The sequence below is a fragment of the Heteronotia binoei genome, chromosome 1, assembly GCF_032191835.1.
Source record: "Heteronotia binoei isolate CCM8104 ecotype False Entrance Well chromosome 1, APGP_CSIRO_Hbin_v1, whole genome shotgun sequence".
NCBI lineage: Eukaryota > Metazoa > Chordata > Lepidosauria > Squamata > Gekkonidae > Heteronotia > Heteronotia binoei.
Window position 1 is genome coordinate 141762052 of NC_083223.1, and position 16369 is coordinate 141778420.

Consider the following 16369-nt stretch of genomic DNA (forward strand, 5'->3'; position numbering starts at 1 on the left):
TACTTTAAGAGAGCATTTGATTGATTACACCTGTAGCTTATAAGTGCAGTGGATTTTGTTATTCAAAGCCATCTTTGTCTGCAGAATAGTTGGAGCGTTGGTCTCCCATGTAAGTTGTAAAAATGTTTTGAAGGTATGTATAGGAATGCCTGACACGTTTGTAAATTTTAAATTGTTTATTTATCTATTTGCTAGTGAATTTTAACCTTTTGTATATGCAGCTCGTAGAAGCCTATTGTGAAACAGGGCATCAAGCACATCCCTGTTGCGTTCTTTTGCCTTGCTGCTTGTCATCTCCACACAATGGCTACAAGAAGATTTGGAGCACAGGACTCCACCTTCATGGCTCATCACACCACGTCTTGGAGTCCCAGCTTTAAGGAACAATTATAAGGATTTTTATTCCAAAGAAATAGACTATTGCTATAAGTAGATGGACTTTGTGTATGTGTCTGTATTATATTTGCACTTTTGGTATTGTATGATTCTATGAAGATATTTGTATAAATTGTATAATTGGAAAATCTAGGGTTTTGTTTACATGGATGCCTACGGGCTTTCTTTCCTGTTGGGAAAATAAAACCTAGCAAAGGACATAATTTCTCTGTTACATTCTACAATGTTCCAGAGCATTTATTAAAATTTCACTCTTTTTAATTTTGAATTCTGTAGCACTTCTGCATAAGAGCTTTACTTTTTGCTTGTTACCTGTGTTGGGGGTAGAAGTCATACCAAGGTTTGGTGTCATTGTCGTCTGAAGTTGCTGCCCTTGTTCAGTACATTTCTGTAGGTTGCAGAACTCCCATCTGGTACTAGGGTCAGTAGTGTAACACCAGGGGGCTGTATCACCGTCTGGATTTCTGCAATAGTTCCTCCTCAGGTCTCTATAAACATAGATATAATCAGGGCTTTTTTGTAGAAAAAGCCCAGCAGGAACTCATTTACATATTAGGCCACACCCCTGATGTCCCCATTGCTTTGCACAGGGCTTTTTGGTAGAAAAATCCACACGATGGTCACCTTGAGAATAGACTACTGTAACGCCCTCTACATGGGGCTGCCCTTGACACGAACTCGGAAACTGCAACTGGTGAAAAACACTGCAGCCAGGTTGTTATTGGAGCTACCTTTAAGGGAGCACATTCAACCTGCACTGGAGACATTGCACTGGTTGCCTGTGGTGTTCCAGACTTGCTTCAAAGTGCTGGTTATGACCTTTAAAACCCTATCTGGCCTGGGACCTGTCTACCTCCAGGACCACCTTTCCCCATATGAGCTTCAGAGAGCACCAAGCTCACAAAATCTAATGATCCCCAAACCAAAGGATGCTCGGCTGTCCACCACCAGGGCAAGAGCCTTTTCGGTGTCAGTCCCTACCCTCTGAAATGCTCTCCCTGAAAACATCATGGCTCTGCGGGACTTGCCACAGTTCCACAGGGCCTGTAAGATGGAAAGGTTTAAACAGGCTTTTAACATCTAATGGAGGTGACCAGTACTTCAACATCCCACAGAATTGATATCCTAACCCAACCCTAACAGAAATGTAATGCACTAAACAACATCCAATAACATAATGGTAAATAGCACTAATTAAGAACTAATAATAATGCCATCTAGGGATTAGAACTGTATATGTTTGAGATGTTTAATGATATTTTATCATAATGATTTAATTTCATGTTGTTTTAACTGTTGTTAGCCATCCTTAGCTCGTCAGGGGAGAGCGGGATATAAATATAATATAATAAATAAGTAAATAAAAAGCCCAGCAGGAACTCATTTGCATATTAGGCCACATCCCCTTGGTGCCAAACCAGCTGGAACTGTGTTCCTGTGCATTCTTGCTCAAAAAAAGTCTTGGATATAATGACACGGCACCATACAAGCAACTGTTGAATATAACCTACTTCCTCGCTAAGGAACAATCCCCTCCACTGAAAACATGGGATGAGTCCATAGGAGCAGACTGGTACTTCATTACACCGAGGCTGGATTGTGAATTACTGCTATTCATGGTATGGAATGTAATGCATGAAATGTAATTTATGGAATCTAAGTCAATAATTAGGCATGTGCAAAAAGAGAATTTGGGGAGCAAGCTGTTAAAGGCATCAGGACAAACAATAAACATTTATTTAAATATATCTGGAGCAGGAAACCAGCCAGAGAAGCAGTTGGGCCTTCGGAGGACCAAGGAATTAAAGGATTGCTAAAGGAAGATGGCAGAGAAGCTCAATGGATTTTTTGCTTCTGTGTTCACTGTGGAAAGTGTGAGGGCATGTACCCATGCCACAGCCATGATTTTCAGGAAGGGAGTCTGAAGAACTGAGTCAATTTGAGGTGAAAAGAGAGGGAAAAAATCTCGACTTATTAGGAAGATTAAAAAACAATAAGGCTGTAATCACACACACTAAATAATGTACTTTCGATCCACTTTCAGTGCACTTTCCAACTGGATTTTGCCAGTTCACACAGTAACATCCAGTTGGAACGTGCATTGAAAGTGGATTGATAGTGTATTATTTAGTGTGCGGGATCACAGCCCATGTCTCCAGGTCCTGATGGCAAACACACAAGGGTTCTTAGGGAACTCAAATGTAAGATAGTTGATCTAACCCATATATGTAACCTATCACTAAATTCAGCCACTGTATCAGATGACTGGAGAGTAGCAAATCTGACACCAATTTTTAAAAAGATGTCCAGAGGGGAACCAGAAAATTACAGGCCAGTCATCCTAATGTCCACCCCAGACAAATTAACAGAAACTGTAATCAAAGATAGAATTATTAGGCACACAGAGGAACAAAGCCTGCTGAAAATCAGCTTCTGCAAAGGGAAGTTCTAACTCGCCAACCTTTTGGAGTTCTTTGAGAAAATGAGCAAGCATGCAGACAAGAGTGGCTCAATAGACATTTTATACTTGGACTTTCAAAAGGCTTTTGACAAAGTACCTCACCAAAGACTCTTGAGTAAACTTAAGTCGTGGGGTAAGAGGATGAGTTAAATGACAGGAAGCAAAGAGCAGAAATAAACAGAAAGTTTTCACAATGGAGGGAAGTAAGCAGTTGGGTCCCACAACGATCAGTATTGGGGCCACTATGATTTAATTTCTTCATAAATGATCTGGAACTTGGGGTGAGTAGGGTAGTGTCCAAGTTTGCAGATAACACAATATTATTCAGGATGGTGAAAACTGACTATGAAGAGTTCCACAAGTTCAGTGTTGGTAAATCCATATTGGAACAAAAAAACCCAATTTCAAGCACAGACTAATGAGGTCTGAACTTGCTGAGAGGGGAAAAGATCCTGGGGTCAAACTGGATAGCTCAATAAAAGTGTCATAGTGTGCTACAGTGGTGAAAAAGGAGATTATTGTTAGGGATTATTAAGAAAGGGACTGAAATAAAACAGCTGATATTATAATGCCCCTGTATAGATCTATGATGTGGCTTCATTTGGAATATTGTGTACAGTTCTGGTCACTGTATCTCAAAAAGGGCATTGCAGAGCTGGAAAAAAGTACAGAAGAGGGCTACCAAGATGATTAGGGGTTGGAACACCTTTATGAGAAAAGGCTGAAGTGTCTGTGACTCTTCAAAGCCCTCACTGCCCTGTTGGCTGACTTGAAGAAGGCATTTGTCTCTTTAAATCACTTCTCCAAGCAAAGCCAGCTGGTGGCTTTGAAAATGGATTTAAAGTTAAAGTTGCTTTCTTTCCACTTCTCCCTCCCTCTCCTTCTATTTTCCTTCCTTCCTTCCCAAACATCTGACATTCATGTCTTGCAGCTCTCAAACATCTGATGTTTATTCTTTGTGACTCTTATGTTAAGCAAGTTTGGCCAGCCCTGTACTAGACCTTGAAGACATCCCATGAAGCTGATTGGCAGTAGATTCAAAATGGACAAAAGGAAATACTTACATCCTCAATGAGTGATTAAACTGTGTAATTCACTGCCAGAGGATGTAGTGATGGCCACAGGCTTAGGCAGCTTTAAAAAGGGATTAGATAGATTCATGGAAAAAGGTGTATCAGTGACTACTAGCTATCGTGACTAAAGGGAACTTGCACATTCAGAGGCAGTGAATCTCTGAATCCCTGAGCCAGAAGGCAACATCAGGGGAAGACTTCAGCCTCTACACCAGGGATGGCCAAACTTGCTTAACATAAGACCCACAGAATAAATGTCAGATGTTTGATAGCCTCAAGAGAGGGAGGGAGGGAGGAAGGAAAGCAAATAGGACGGTAAGTGAGAGGTGGAAAGAAAACAAGTTTAAACGCATTTTCCAAGCTGCCGGCTTGCTTGGCTTGGAGACTGCATTTAAAAAGACAAATGTCTTCTCCATACCAGCCAACAGGGCAGTGGGGGCTTCAAGAGCCAAACAATATATGTGAAAGAGCCACATGTGGCTCCCAAGCCACAGTTTGGCCACCCCTGCTTTATGCCCTGTTGCTAGCCATCCATAGGCACTGGTTGACCATTGTGTGAAACAGGATGATGGGCTAGATGGACTATTGGTCTGATCCAGCAGGGGTCTTCCTAGGTCCTTATAGTATGGCATCTTATGAGGAAGTTGTACTATTCACAGTAATTGCTATGTTTTAAAAGCATTACACAGACACTGAACTTGAGTATGATTGTAAATCCTGTCCACTTAGCCCCATACATTTTCAGATCCTCAACACAATTCCAGCAAAGCTCTTGTTACATCTTTACATTCCTCAAAATAACGACTTGGCCAGTAATTGTTGACAATGTCCCAAAAGGAAACAGGTACTGTCATTTGCAAGATCTATTTTGTATTTTTAATTGTATCACAAAAGAATAATGAGTGCTGGGACTGAAAACATCAGCTTTGTAGGTTGCATGAGATTTAGCATATGTCCAGTGTCCGAACAACAAGTATCTGATACGAAGATACGATTATCCCAAGCGTTCAGTTGAGCTTTGTAAAATGTTGGGACTCTTGCCAAGAGAAGCTTGTTTTACCTTACCGATACGAAACCTCTACTATTTACTCTCTCCATGGAAAATGCCTGCAAATAACTTGGGATGAAGGCTAAGGTAAACATACGCTTGTGGGAATTCAGATGGGGTTCTACTGTGACGATGAGGCCTCATAGAGCTCCAAGCCTGACACTTCTTTCCTGTGATAGTTGATGACATTGTGCCCCGGTAATGTTCACCATTGCCTTCATAGCAGTCTTCAACAGCTGCAGATTGCTCAGGAAGAACAACAGGAACTACTTCTATATTAAAATGAAACAAAACACACACATGCACAAATGCAGAACTAAGTAAAAAGACTAAGCAGCATGTTATTTGTATCCAGAAGTTTTATGGCTTCTCTTATTAATGCCCTGATTCTACAGAATTATAGTGTTGTAGTACCATAAATAGGGATTGGCATGAACCAGGAAAATGCAGTTTGGTTTTTAGCATGCCTGGTTCATGAACCATCATGAATTTTTAGCTACCAAATTAACTGGTTTGATTCATGAGGTACATGATGCAGTAGAATGCACCTCTCCTCAGCATTCTAGAGACACCAAACTCACGGGGAATCTCTGGCTGATGCTTTTCTATCTGCCCTCCAAGTTTGGCGAGGATTGGTTTTACAGGGTCTGAGTTATAACCCCCCCAAAGAAGGTGCCCCCAGAAAAGTGCTTTCTGGGAAAATGACAGGTGGTCAATCTGACATGTGCAGGTTCAGGAGTGTACAGAATACAATCTGCATCAAAGTTGCAGGGGACTTCCCCTGGATGGTCCTCTACTTGCCCTCCAAGTTCCACCCCCCCCCCCCAATTGCTTCGAAGTTTGGTAAATGTTTAGATTGAGCGTAAACAGTCTGTCTGGATATGTATCCATTTGTGAACTTGCATGAACTGCTTGAAAGTTTGTGGAAAGTTAATGCCAGTTGACGTGCCGTGAACCTGAATTTGCGAATAATGAACCAGCCAAAATTTACCATGAACTTTTCTTTGCGAGCTGGTTTGTGCCCATCCCTAACCATAAATATTCAGAAGCATTCTGAAATAACACAGACTCAAAACAAATGGTGTAGACACAGCCAGTGCAACTGGATCTTTTCTCAGTGCATGTTGTCCTTTCCATACTGGAAGTGGATGGATGACATGCTTTAAATTTCTGGGGCAATACAGTATTTAGTTGAACAACTCGATCCAAATGTATTTATTATTCTGATTTTACATCTGGGTTGTCAATTTAAGTGGCTATTTTAAGCAGAATGGTAAATTTGCCTTGAGAGATAAGACAATTTTGCTTTTGATTTACTGCTCTCACTCTATCCTTTATACACATATGAACCATTTACAAAAGCAGTAAATACAAATGCCTAATAAAATGTAATACATAAAACCTTATATCTGCTTTCATTCCAGATATTAAAGCTGTAGGACTGACCTTGTTACTTAAACTGTTTGTTATAAATCTCAAAACTGTTCCTACATCACAGATGCACTCAAGCAAATACACAAGTTTTTTCTTACCAGTAGTTACCGCTGTGCTATCACAGTTAGGAATATTGCAGTATTCCCATCGTTTGTTTGGGTTTGCAGTGTAGCACCAAGGTAAGGTCTCGCCATCAGGGTTTCTACAATAGTTTTCATCTAAACCTCTAAAACAGAAATAAAATTACTCACATTCAAACACTTCCTTGATGTTCATACTCTTTTTAATGGTCCCAATAATAAATTAAAATACACTGTAATGTGCTGTCTGCCTTGATAATTGACAAGTCAGGTATAGTGGTTAGAATGTTGGGCTTGGAACTGGGACGACCAGGTTCAAATCCATCAGTCAGTCATGGAAGCCCACTGGTGACCCTGGGCCTGTAACGATCTTTCAGTCTACCTTACGCTCACAAGGTTGTTGTTGAGCATTGTGGAGGGAGGGAAAATGATGAGAAAAGCCATTTGGGGCCTCAGTCAGAGAGAAAAATGAACTTGTGCACAAGTTCATTCTAAGTTCAAATACCAACAGATATCTTTTTTTTGGTGGGGAAGTCATAAACAGACATAAAACACACTGTAGCTGCATCCAAACATTAATGGCTATTGCTCTATCATTGCAACTAGATTTTCCAGACAATCCAGTTGTGAATGGTTGCTGTAGAACAATAATAGGCCAACATCCAACAATGTGTGTAGGCAGCCTGTAATGTGACAACTCCTTTGATATTAAAATGAAAGGTGGTTAGTGCATTTGCAACATAATTCAATGACTGAGAACACCTGCACAACATCTCTCCCATTGGGGAAAGGAAATACATAATGGGTTATAATGAGATATTTGAAACTAGACCTCTCATAGGTTGTACCTTGTTAGTTACCACACACAATATAGAAGACGACTCAAAGGAGAAGGGGCCTTTTTAACTTACTTGCAAGGATAGTTCTCAGGAGTCCTACTATGTTTGTGAGGTTCTTGGGCATTCCAGGGTTGGCATGTAGTTCCTGATACTGTGACAGACATTGTGCCTTGATAGTCCTCCCCATTTCCCACAAGGCACTGACGCCCTGGGCCAGATGTTGGTGGGGGTGTAGCTATATCAGAAAAGAGAAAGCAAAGGAAACCAGCCTCGTCAGAAAACATAAAACAATACAGGAAAGGTATATCCTCAGTAGAACTTCATTCTTGACTTGTTCTGTACACATTAGGCTATCAAAAAGTTACTTCAAGTTTTTCCCTTAAGCTGGAGGACAATCTTTTCGTTTTAACAGAAAACTAATTCTGTTAAAAGACATGGCTTCACCAAAGCAACTTGCAATGAATAATCCAAATAAGTCATACTTACTGCAACGTGGAATGTTACAATATTCCCAGCGTTTAGTCACACTGGTGGTGAAGCACCAAGGACGAGGCTCGCCATCAGGATTACGGCAATAATTCTTCTTCAGATTCTTTTCTGGAAAACTAAACATTACATGTCAAAGCTGAATCCTCTCTCTGTTGATGTTTATGCCCACTCAAGGAAAAACTGGATTCAAGGAAAATTTGCACATACCTAAAACATGCCTAAGTGGGTGGCTTTCATACACATATGCCCCCATACATAAAGAGCTGCATGCTCAAAGGACTCTTGCACGGCTTTGATTTGTTTTAATGACATGACTCACGTTGAAGGATAATATCCATGACTGTGAGGTTCCTGAGAATTCCAGGCCTGGCATTCGATTCCAGATTCGGTTTGGGAGACTTTGCCTTGATAGTTTTCCCCACTGCAGTGCATACACGTCTCTGTCAACATAAGCATCTTTGAGTCATACAATTAGTTCTATTCAGTTAATTATTTGTGCTACATGGGGCTTTTCTTCTGGAAAAAGAGGTGCCAGAACTCTCAAGAGGGAAATGAAGGAGAAATGCACAGGTGCCCCTCATAAACCTTTGCACATTTTTTGAGAATTTTGTTTCCACAAGGAGGTTCCAGAACTCCATTCTGCTATGTTCCCCAGGATAAAAAGCCCACAATAAGTTCTAGGCATAGTGATCTTTTTACCTCTTTCTGTTCACTAGTGATGCACTATACTTCTGGAATGCGTATGATTCAGTTCATATCAGCACTGCATCAATGAATATATCCAAGCTAAATCGAAGGAAATGTACAGATTAATCTATTCCTGTTGTCCTCCTGGATTGAAGAAGAAGAAGGAGAACTGCAGATTTATACCCCGCCCTTCTCCCTGAATCAGAGACTCAGAGCGGCTCACAATCTCCTATATATCTTCTCCCCCCACAACAGACACCCTGTGAGGTGGGTGGGGCTGAGAGGGCTCTCACAGCAGCTGTCCAAGTACAACCTCTGCCAGAGCTATGGCTAACCCAAGGCCATTCCAGCAGGTGCAAGTGGAGGAGTGGGGAATCAAACTTGGTTCTCCCAGATAAGAGTCCACGCACTTAACCACTACACCAAACTGGCTTATGTTGTTATGTAATACATTGTTATGGGTACCTGTACAAAACCTTTTGTATTATGGAACTGTATTAACTTCATGTTGTTTTTTAAACCACACATTTTGTGTAATTGGGTTTTCTGATGTGTATATTAAACCCAGCATTTTCTAAAGTGGGACAAGGTAGAATTTCAAGGAAATTCCAAGGTAGAATTGTGGTACAGTGAAAGAAGCTAATGTTTTCTAGGTGTGTAGTAGGCATACACTAGAGTTTTTCAAGCATTAGATTAAAATCATTTATGCAGCATAGTTGGTAGCTAGAGTGAACATTTTGATTTCTCACTTTATTACTGTTGTTTTGTTCCAACTACACATCACTGTCAATATTTGCAAAATGCAAAACAAAAACAAAATCCCAATCCTGATCTAAGATCAGGGGAAACTGCTCAAGCTTTTGAGAAGCTAATACAGACCTGGAGGACAGAATTATGTGTGGAGTACTGCAACTGGAGAGTGAAACTGGAAGGTAAGTTTGCTTAGCTGTATATACAGCTCATACCCAATATTGGGACCCATACCTCAGGATAACGTTGTCTTGCAATTCCTAAAGAACAGCATTACCATTTAATATCTTTCGGAAAAGATATGGTTGGAAACATATAATGCAAAGTTGATTAGACTGTTCATTGAAAGTAACATGGATCAAGACTCAATCCAATGAGAAGTCTAAACTGAGGGAAAGACCAATTCAATGACAAAACTCAATTACATCAAATTTTGAGATCAGCAATTGAATCACGGTTTCCTAAATCCTAGTCTGATTGTGTAACCCACATGGGCCCATTTCTAAAGTCAATAGTTGTCACTACTATTTAGAGACAGATATTTTTGAAATGTTGGCTATACAGATGGGTAAAAAAGACTGAAGGATTAAAAGAGGTTCCCAAAACAGTACTAAAATTCCTTGTGTATAGGAATACATGGAAGTCTTAAGAAGAGAACAGACTTATCTAGAGATGGTAGTAGGCAAGGCACAGCTTCTGTTAGGGTTCCCAGCATCCCGCTGGGGGTGGGTTTTCCCCCAGTTTGGGGGCTTCCAACCCACTGGCCCAAGGCTGGCCAGCAAGGGGATCCCTGCCCCCCCCCCAAAATCTCTGTCAGCGCCTGATGTGCCTGGCACAGTGATGTCATCCAGAGGTCACATCATTGCGCCAGGCATGTTGTGTGGAAGATCCTCTAGCAACCAGATAAAAAGTGTATGGTAGAGATGTTTCATCTGCTGGCAGCCAGATAGGAGCTGGCAACCCTAGCTTCCAGACTGCTGGTTGACGCAGACAGAGTGATTATTTAGAGGCATTTGGCTGCACTGAATGAGTACAAATCCCCTGGGCAAGATTGTGTGCACCCAAGAATGCTCAAAGAACTTTCTAGAGAGCTTGCAGAGCCATTGTCCATCATCTAGTAGTGTGTGTGAACAAGATCTTGGGATATGGTGGACTATAAGTTAAATATGAGCAGATGGCGTGGTTATTATAAATCAGGAGTAATGAAAATGTGTTTCTTTTTTAAATTAAAAATATTACTAGATGGGTACTTAAATAGCCATGCAAAACTAAAATTCCAGTGAGTGCAACTTCAGCCATACCTTCACATTCTGGGATGTTACAATAATCATATCTGGTGCTGCTGTCTGTTGTGTAGCACCAAGGACCTTTCTCGTCATTATCAGGATTTCTGCAGTAGTTTTCTTCTAATCCAGCATTAGGATAAGTATCAGGTGAATAACTGAAAAGAGGAGTGAAAAGATGAAGTCAATATTTTATTACAGGTCACACGTTTCTCCAGGATTTTCAAGCAGTGTTCCCTCTAAGCTGAGTTAGTGTGAGCTAGCTCACAGTTTTTTAGCCTCCAGCTCACATACTTTTGTCTTAGCTCAGGAAAAATGAACCCCAGATTGAACTAATTTATGCAGTAGCTCACAACTTTAATACCAGTAGCTCACAAAGTAGAGGGAGTATTGTTTTCAAGTGTATTGGAGTAAACATGTCCATTATATTATGTTACCCATATCCAGGTAAATTTACTGCTGATTAAATGCTGTTTCTATTGAAACTGGTGGATGAAGTTTTATTCATAACTCACTCAAGTCCCTTTGCTTTTAATGGGACCTTAGTCACAAGTAGCTTTACAACTAAGCTATGGCACCTCCCTGTCCAGAATGAGCATATACTTTGCAAACAGTTCAATCACCAGCAGTTAAGTGATGGTTGCCATCTGAGCTTTTCCTCCATTTGTTTCTGTCTGTTCTCAAGCAGCTCCAGCTCCAATCCAACTACATGTGATGTTCTCCTTGGCTTCTTCATGGGTTTGCTCAATCAAATGTGTATTGCATGTTCTCAGGCACAGGACCACAGCATGTGAGGAATGGATACTTAAGCTTTCCCCATATGCCTTTTCCTTACCTGAAATGCCTCTGAAGGCACTATTTTCCTCACAAGGAAACATGGGTGTACCCCATCAGTACATGCAGAACACATTTTTTGAAAATATTTTCTTAGGAATACAAACTAGGAAATGATTAAATGTTGAGAAATAGCTGCTAGCTCAATCGATCTACTTGGCAGACGGGATGTGCATCTGATCTGGGGAAAAAAATCCAAAAAATATCTTCCTAGTATTTTTATGGGCTTTTTTAAAGCTGAATTACATCAGAGAATATGATTAGCTATCCTGCATTGCTGATCCCAAGCCCCCTTCCCCCTCGTTTTTTCGGGAAATATTCAGGAATTCCTAATAGCAGCAGTTAAAGAGCTGCAGAGTTGCCCTCTAACCTTTCCCCACCTTTTTCCACTGGTTTCCAGGACAACAGGAGAGAGGGGAGATGAGGCTTCTCTATAAGCAAATGGTAAATCACCTTAAGAGGAACTGTAGTGCTCTTGACCAATCACTACAGTGGTTTTGTACAGTTGTTGGCTTCAAATGTAGAATCCAACAGCTTTGATTCCCCTTCTTACCTGGTTTCCCAGGAAACAAGAAGAAAGGGAGAAGGAGCAGTGGCAAATTGGATGGCATGTTCTTTGCCCAGTCACAGAGTTGTTTCATGGCTGTTTTCACCCCAAAAAATTCTTCTGAGCATGAGCAGAGAGCATAAAAGCAGGGCTGTTATTTTTCATGTCAGACTCCATTTCAGAGAGAGGTTTGGAGAATGCGCAGTGCTGGCTTTGGCTTCATCTGCTGCTGCTCTGAGCTTGGACTCCTTCTGCTGCCTGCAAATGTGACTCCACTGTGGAGTTTTGGATCCTGACATGCCTGCTTGGAGAAGATGGTGACTGCTTTGAGACTCAACATCTTTTTGGAGATCTCTTATTGTAGTTAGTTCAGTTCTTTGGACTTGGTGGTAGGTTGGTGGGGGAGGGAGGCCAAGGGACTCAGGCCATTTTCAGTTCTTTCTGTTTGGATCTTTGCTTTAGCCTGCTGCTTTTGTGGAGATGCTTTAACTTTGTTTTTCATTTTGGGTTCTTTTTTGGTTGGAGTGTGTGTGCATGGGTTCTGCTTGGTTTTTTTTAAAAAGCTATTTTATTTAGTCTCTCTGGGTGTGTTCACACTACACCAAGTAATGCATTTTGCAAATGGATTTTTTACTAATTCAGACCGTAAAAATCCAGTTGCAAAACATTATTTAGTGTAGTTTGAATTCCCCCTCCCTCCCTCTCTCCTTTACCATCCTTTTAATTGTGAAATACTTGTTCTGGTGGGAGGTTTTAAATAGAGGCTTTTAGTAATAAGGGTCTGCTAAAAGTAAAGGTAGTCCCAAGCACCAGTCATTTCCAACTCTGGGGTGACGTCGCATCATGATGTTTTCACAGCAGACTTTTTACGGGGTCGTTTGCCATTGCCTTGGGGAAGCTTGGAGGCTATTTTAAACTACAGTCCTAGAAGCTCAGATAAAATATATACCACAAGTTAGGAAAGGCACAAACAGGTATAAGAAAAGGCCTGCATGGTTAACAAACAAAGTAATGGAAGCTGTAAAAGGTAAGAAGGATTCCTTTAAGCGGTGGAAAGCTCGTCCAAGTGAGATTAATAAAAAGGAACACAGGCTGTGGCAAATCAAATGCAAGACTGTGATCAGGCAGGCAAAAAGGGACTATGAGGAGCATATTGCAAAAAACATAAAGACCAACAATAAAAATTTCTTCAAATATATTAGAAGCAGGAAACCAGCCAGGGAGGCAGTGGGGCCCTTGGATGACCAAGGGGTAAAAGGATTATTGGAGGAGGATAGGGAAATGGCTGAGAAGCTGACTGCATTTTTTGCCTCCGTCTTCACTGTGGAAGATGAGAAGTGTTTGCCTGCTCCAGAACCACTAATTTTGGAAGGGGTGTTGAAAGACCTGAATCAAATTGAGGTGACAAGAGAAAAGGTCCTACAACTGATAGACGAATTAAAAACTAATAAGTCACCAGGTCCGGATGGCATACATCCAAGAGTTCTGAAAGAACTCAAAGTTGAACTTGTGGATTTCCTGACAAAAATATGTAATCTTTCATTGAAATCTGCCTCCATTCCAGAGGACTGAAAGGTAGCAAATATCATCCCCATCTTTAAAAAGGGTTCCAGAGGAGATCTGGGAAAGTACAGGCCAGTCAGACTTCAATACTGGGAAAGTTGGTAGAAAGCATTATCAAGGACAGAATGAGTAGGCACATTGATGAACACAAGTTATTGAGGAATACTTAGCATGAGTTCTGTAAGGGAGGATCTTGCTTCACTAACCTGTTATAGTTCTTTGAGGGGGTGATCAAACATGTGGACAAAGGGGACCCAATAGATGTTGTTTACCTTGACTTACAGAAAGCTTTTAATAAAGTATCTCATCAAAGGCTCCTTAATAAGCTTGAGAGTCATGGAGTAAAAGGACAGGATCAAAAACTGGCTAATTAATAGGAAGCAAAGAGTGAGTATAAATGGGCAGTCTTCGCAGTGGAGGACAGTAAGCAGTGGGGTGCTGCAGGGCTCAGTACTGGGTCCCATGTTCTTTAACTTGTTCATTAATGATCTGGAGTTGGGAGTAAGCAGTGAAGTGGCCAAGTTTGCAGATGACACTAAATTGTTCAGGGTGGTGAAAACCAGAGAGGATTGTGAGGCACTCCAAAGGGATCTGTCGAGCCTGGGTAAGTGGGCGTCGATGTGGCAGATGAGATTCAATGTGGCCAAGTGCAAAGTAATGCACATTAGGGCCAAGAATCCCAGCTACAAATACAAGTTGATGGATTGTGAACTGGCAGAGACTGACCAAGAGAGAGATCTTGGGGTCGTAGTAGATAACTCACTGAAAATGTCAAGACAGTGTGCGATTGCAATAAAAAAGGCCAACGCCATACTGGGAATTATTAGGAAGGGAATTGAAAACAAATCAGCTAGTATCATAATGCCCCTGTATAAATCGATGGTGCGGTCTCATTTGGAATACTGTGTACAATTCTGGTCACCGCACCTCAAAAAGGATATCTTAGCATTGGAAAAAGTGCAGAAACGGGCAACTAGAATGATTAAAGGTTTGGAACGCTTTCCCTATGAAGAAACGTTAAAACGCTTGGGGCTCTTTAGCTTGGAGAAACATTGACTGCGGGGTGACATGATAGAGGTTTACAAGATTATGCATGGGATGGAGAAAGTAGAGAAAGAAGTCCTTTTCTCCCTTTTTCACAATACAAGAACTTGTGGGCATTCAATGAAATTGCTGAGCAGTCAGGTTAAAACAGATAAAAGGAAGTACTTCTTCACCCAAAGGATGATTAACATGTGGAATTCACTGCCACAGGAGGTGGTGGCGGCTACAAACATAGCCAGCTTTAAGAGGGAATTGGATAAAAATATGGAGCAGAGGTCCATCAGTGGCTATTAGCCATAGTGTGTGTGTGTGTGTGTGTGTGTGCATACACACACATGCACACATATATTGACCACTGTGTGACAAAGAGTGTTGGACTGGATGGGCCATTCTCTTATGTTCTTATGTCCCCAGTCATCTACACTTTCCCCCAGCAAGCTGGGTACTCATTTTACCGACCTTGGAAGGATAGAAGGCTAAGTCAACCTTGAGCAGGCTACCTGAACCCAGCTTCCGCGGGGATCGAACTCAGGACGTGAGCAGAGGGCTTGGACTGCAATACTGCTGCTTTACCACTCTGTGCCATGGGGCTCTGTTAAGGGTCTGCTAGGAATTCTTTAAAACAGTTCTAATCAGGGCTTTTTTGACCACGAACACACAGGAATGCAGTTCTGGCTGCCTTGGGTGTCACAGGGTGTGGCCTAATATGCAAATGAGTTCCTGCTGGCTCTTTCTGCAAAAAGCCCTGTGCAAAACAATGGTGACATCAGGGGGTGTACCCAATATGCAAATGAGTTCCTGCTGGACTTTTTCTGCAAAAAATGACTTGGTTCTTTCAGCCTAGGGCTTTAGTTCCTCCCTAATTAGGGCAGTGCTAGGCTATTAAAAGAGGCAAGATTGTGTGCATAAAACAATAGTATAATTAGCATAGATTAACTTTTTAAAAACTTTCTAGTGTCCACTCTGAGCTTCAGTACTTTAAGGTAGGCGTTTGTAGACAAATTTTGCTTTAGGTTGTCCTGTAGTTTCATTTTCAGCAGGAAGCTCCTGACTTCATGAAAAGGAAATCAGGTGTGCTCCAATAGAAAGCAAAGCAGTCAGGAGAAGTTTATAAGAACCTTTACATTTTTTTAAAGTTTGCAAATTCCATTTCAAGGATCATTTCAATTAAACCTTAGGGTTTGGAATGTGAAGTCACTTGTTCTAAAAAACAAACAAAAAAAGCACTGAAGCAAAGTTAGGTTAAGTGCACTTAAAAACACAAAAGCTTAGCCTTTTTGTGGTAGGGCTGATAAAAAGGATTCAGAGTCTGTTCAGTTGTAGTGCAGGTAGCTCCTCCAAAAATGCTGGTATCTTACAGGTCACTTCTCATGCAGTGTGAAGGACATCCAACTCCTGCACAAGAAGCAGGTGCTGACAAGTATGCCAGAGCACCACCTGATAAGCTATGTGAACCCTCACTGAAACTCTGACTGCCTTGATCTCTGAGACCAGGGTAGTTTGGGAAGACAGCTGCCTCAACTAGGATAAGTGGCTGACTGTCGCTCAGATGATGGAGGTTCTTAAGCATTTTAGAACCACATGCAGTTGGTTTTGTCTGACACAGTAAGTCTAGCCAGTTAATCACCACGATCCAAACAGCTCATAAAGACTTGACTGCCTTCTGGAGCCAGCTGCAGGATGTGCAGACTTGCTTCCAGCCATGCATACACTGGTGAAAAGGCTGCAAGATGGTCTCAGGGCCAGCCTTCAGCCTCTCACACAGCAGAAGGTCTACATTTTGGTGATGACGATGTGTAACCCATGCATCAAGGATACAGTAGCTGCAGTGGTGAGCCTCC

The 16369-nt window shown here is 41.4% G+C and overlaps 1 protein-coding gene across 2 annotated transcripts in view; it reads right to left on the reverse strand.

Annotated features, from left to right (window-relative positions):
- The window catches only part of PLG (plasminogen), a 59918-nt gene that overhangs the window by 16771 nt on the left and 26778 nt on the right, over positions 1-16369 (reverse strand). The window contains exons 5-11 of one of the 2 annotated variants that reach the window (XM_060241829.1): positions 10559-10698; positions 8140-8260; positions 7818-7936; positions 7404-7566; positions 6511-6638; positions 5076-5250; positions 733-884 (exon numbers count right to left, since the gene is read on the reverse strand). In XM_060241829.1, the coding sequence (XP_060097812.1) occupies positions 733-884; positions 5076-5250; positions 6511-6638; positions 7404-7566; positions 7818-7936; positions 8140-8260; positions 10559-10698 (998 nt within the window). Of the gene's footprint in view, positions 1-708; positions 885-5075; positions 5251-6510; positions 6639-7403; positions 7567-7817; positions 7937-8139; positions 8261-10558; positions 10699-16369 lie in introns of both variants that reach the window. The other variant, XM_060241820.1, reaches the window with a different exon arrangement.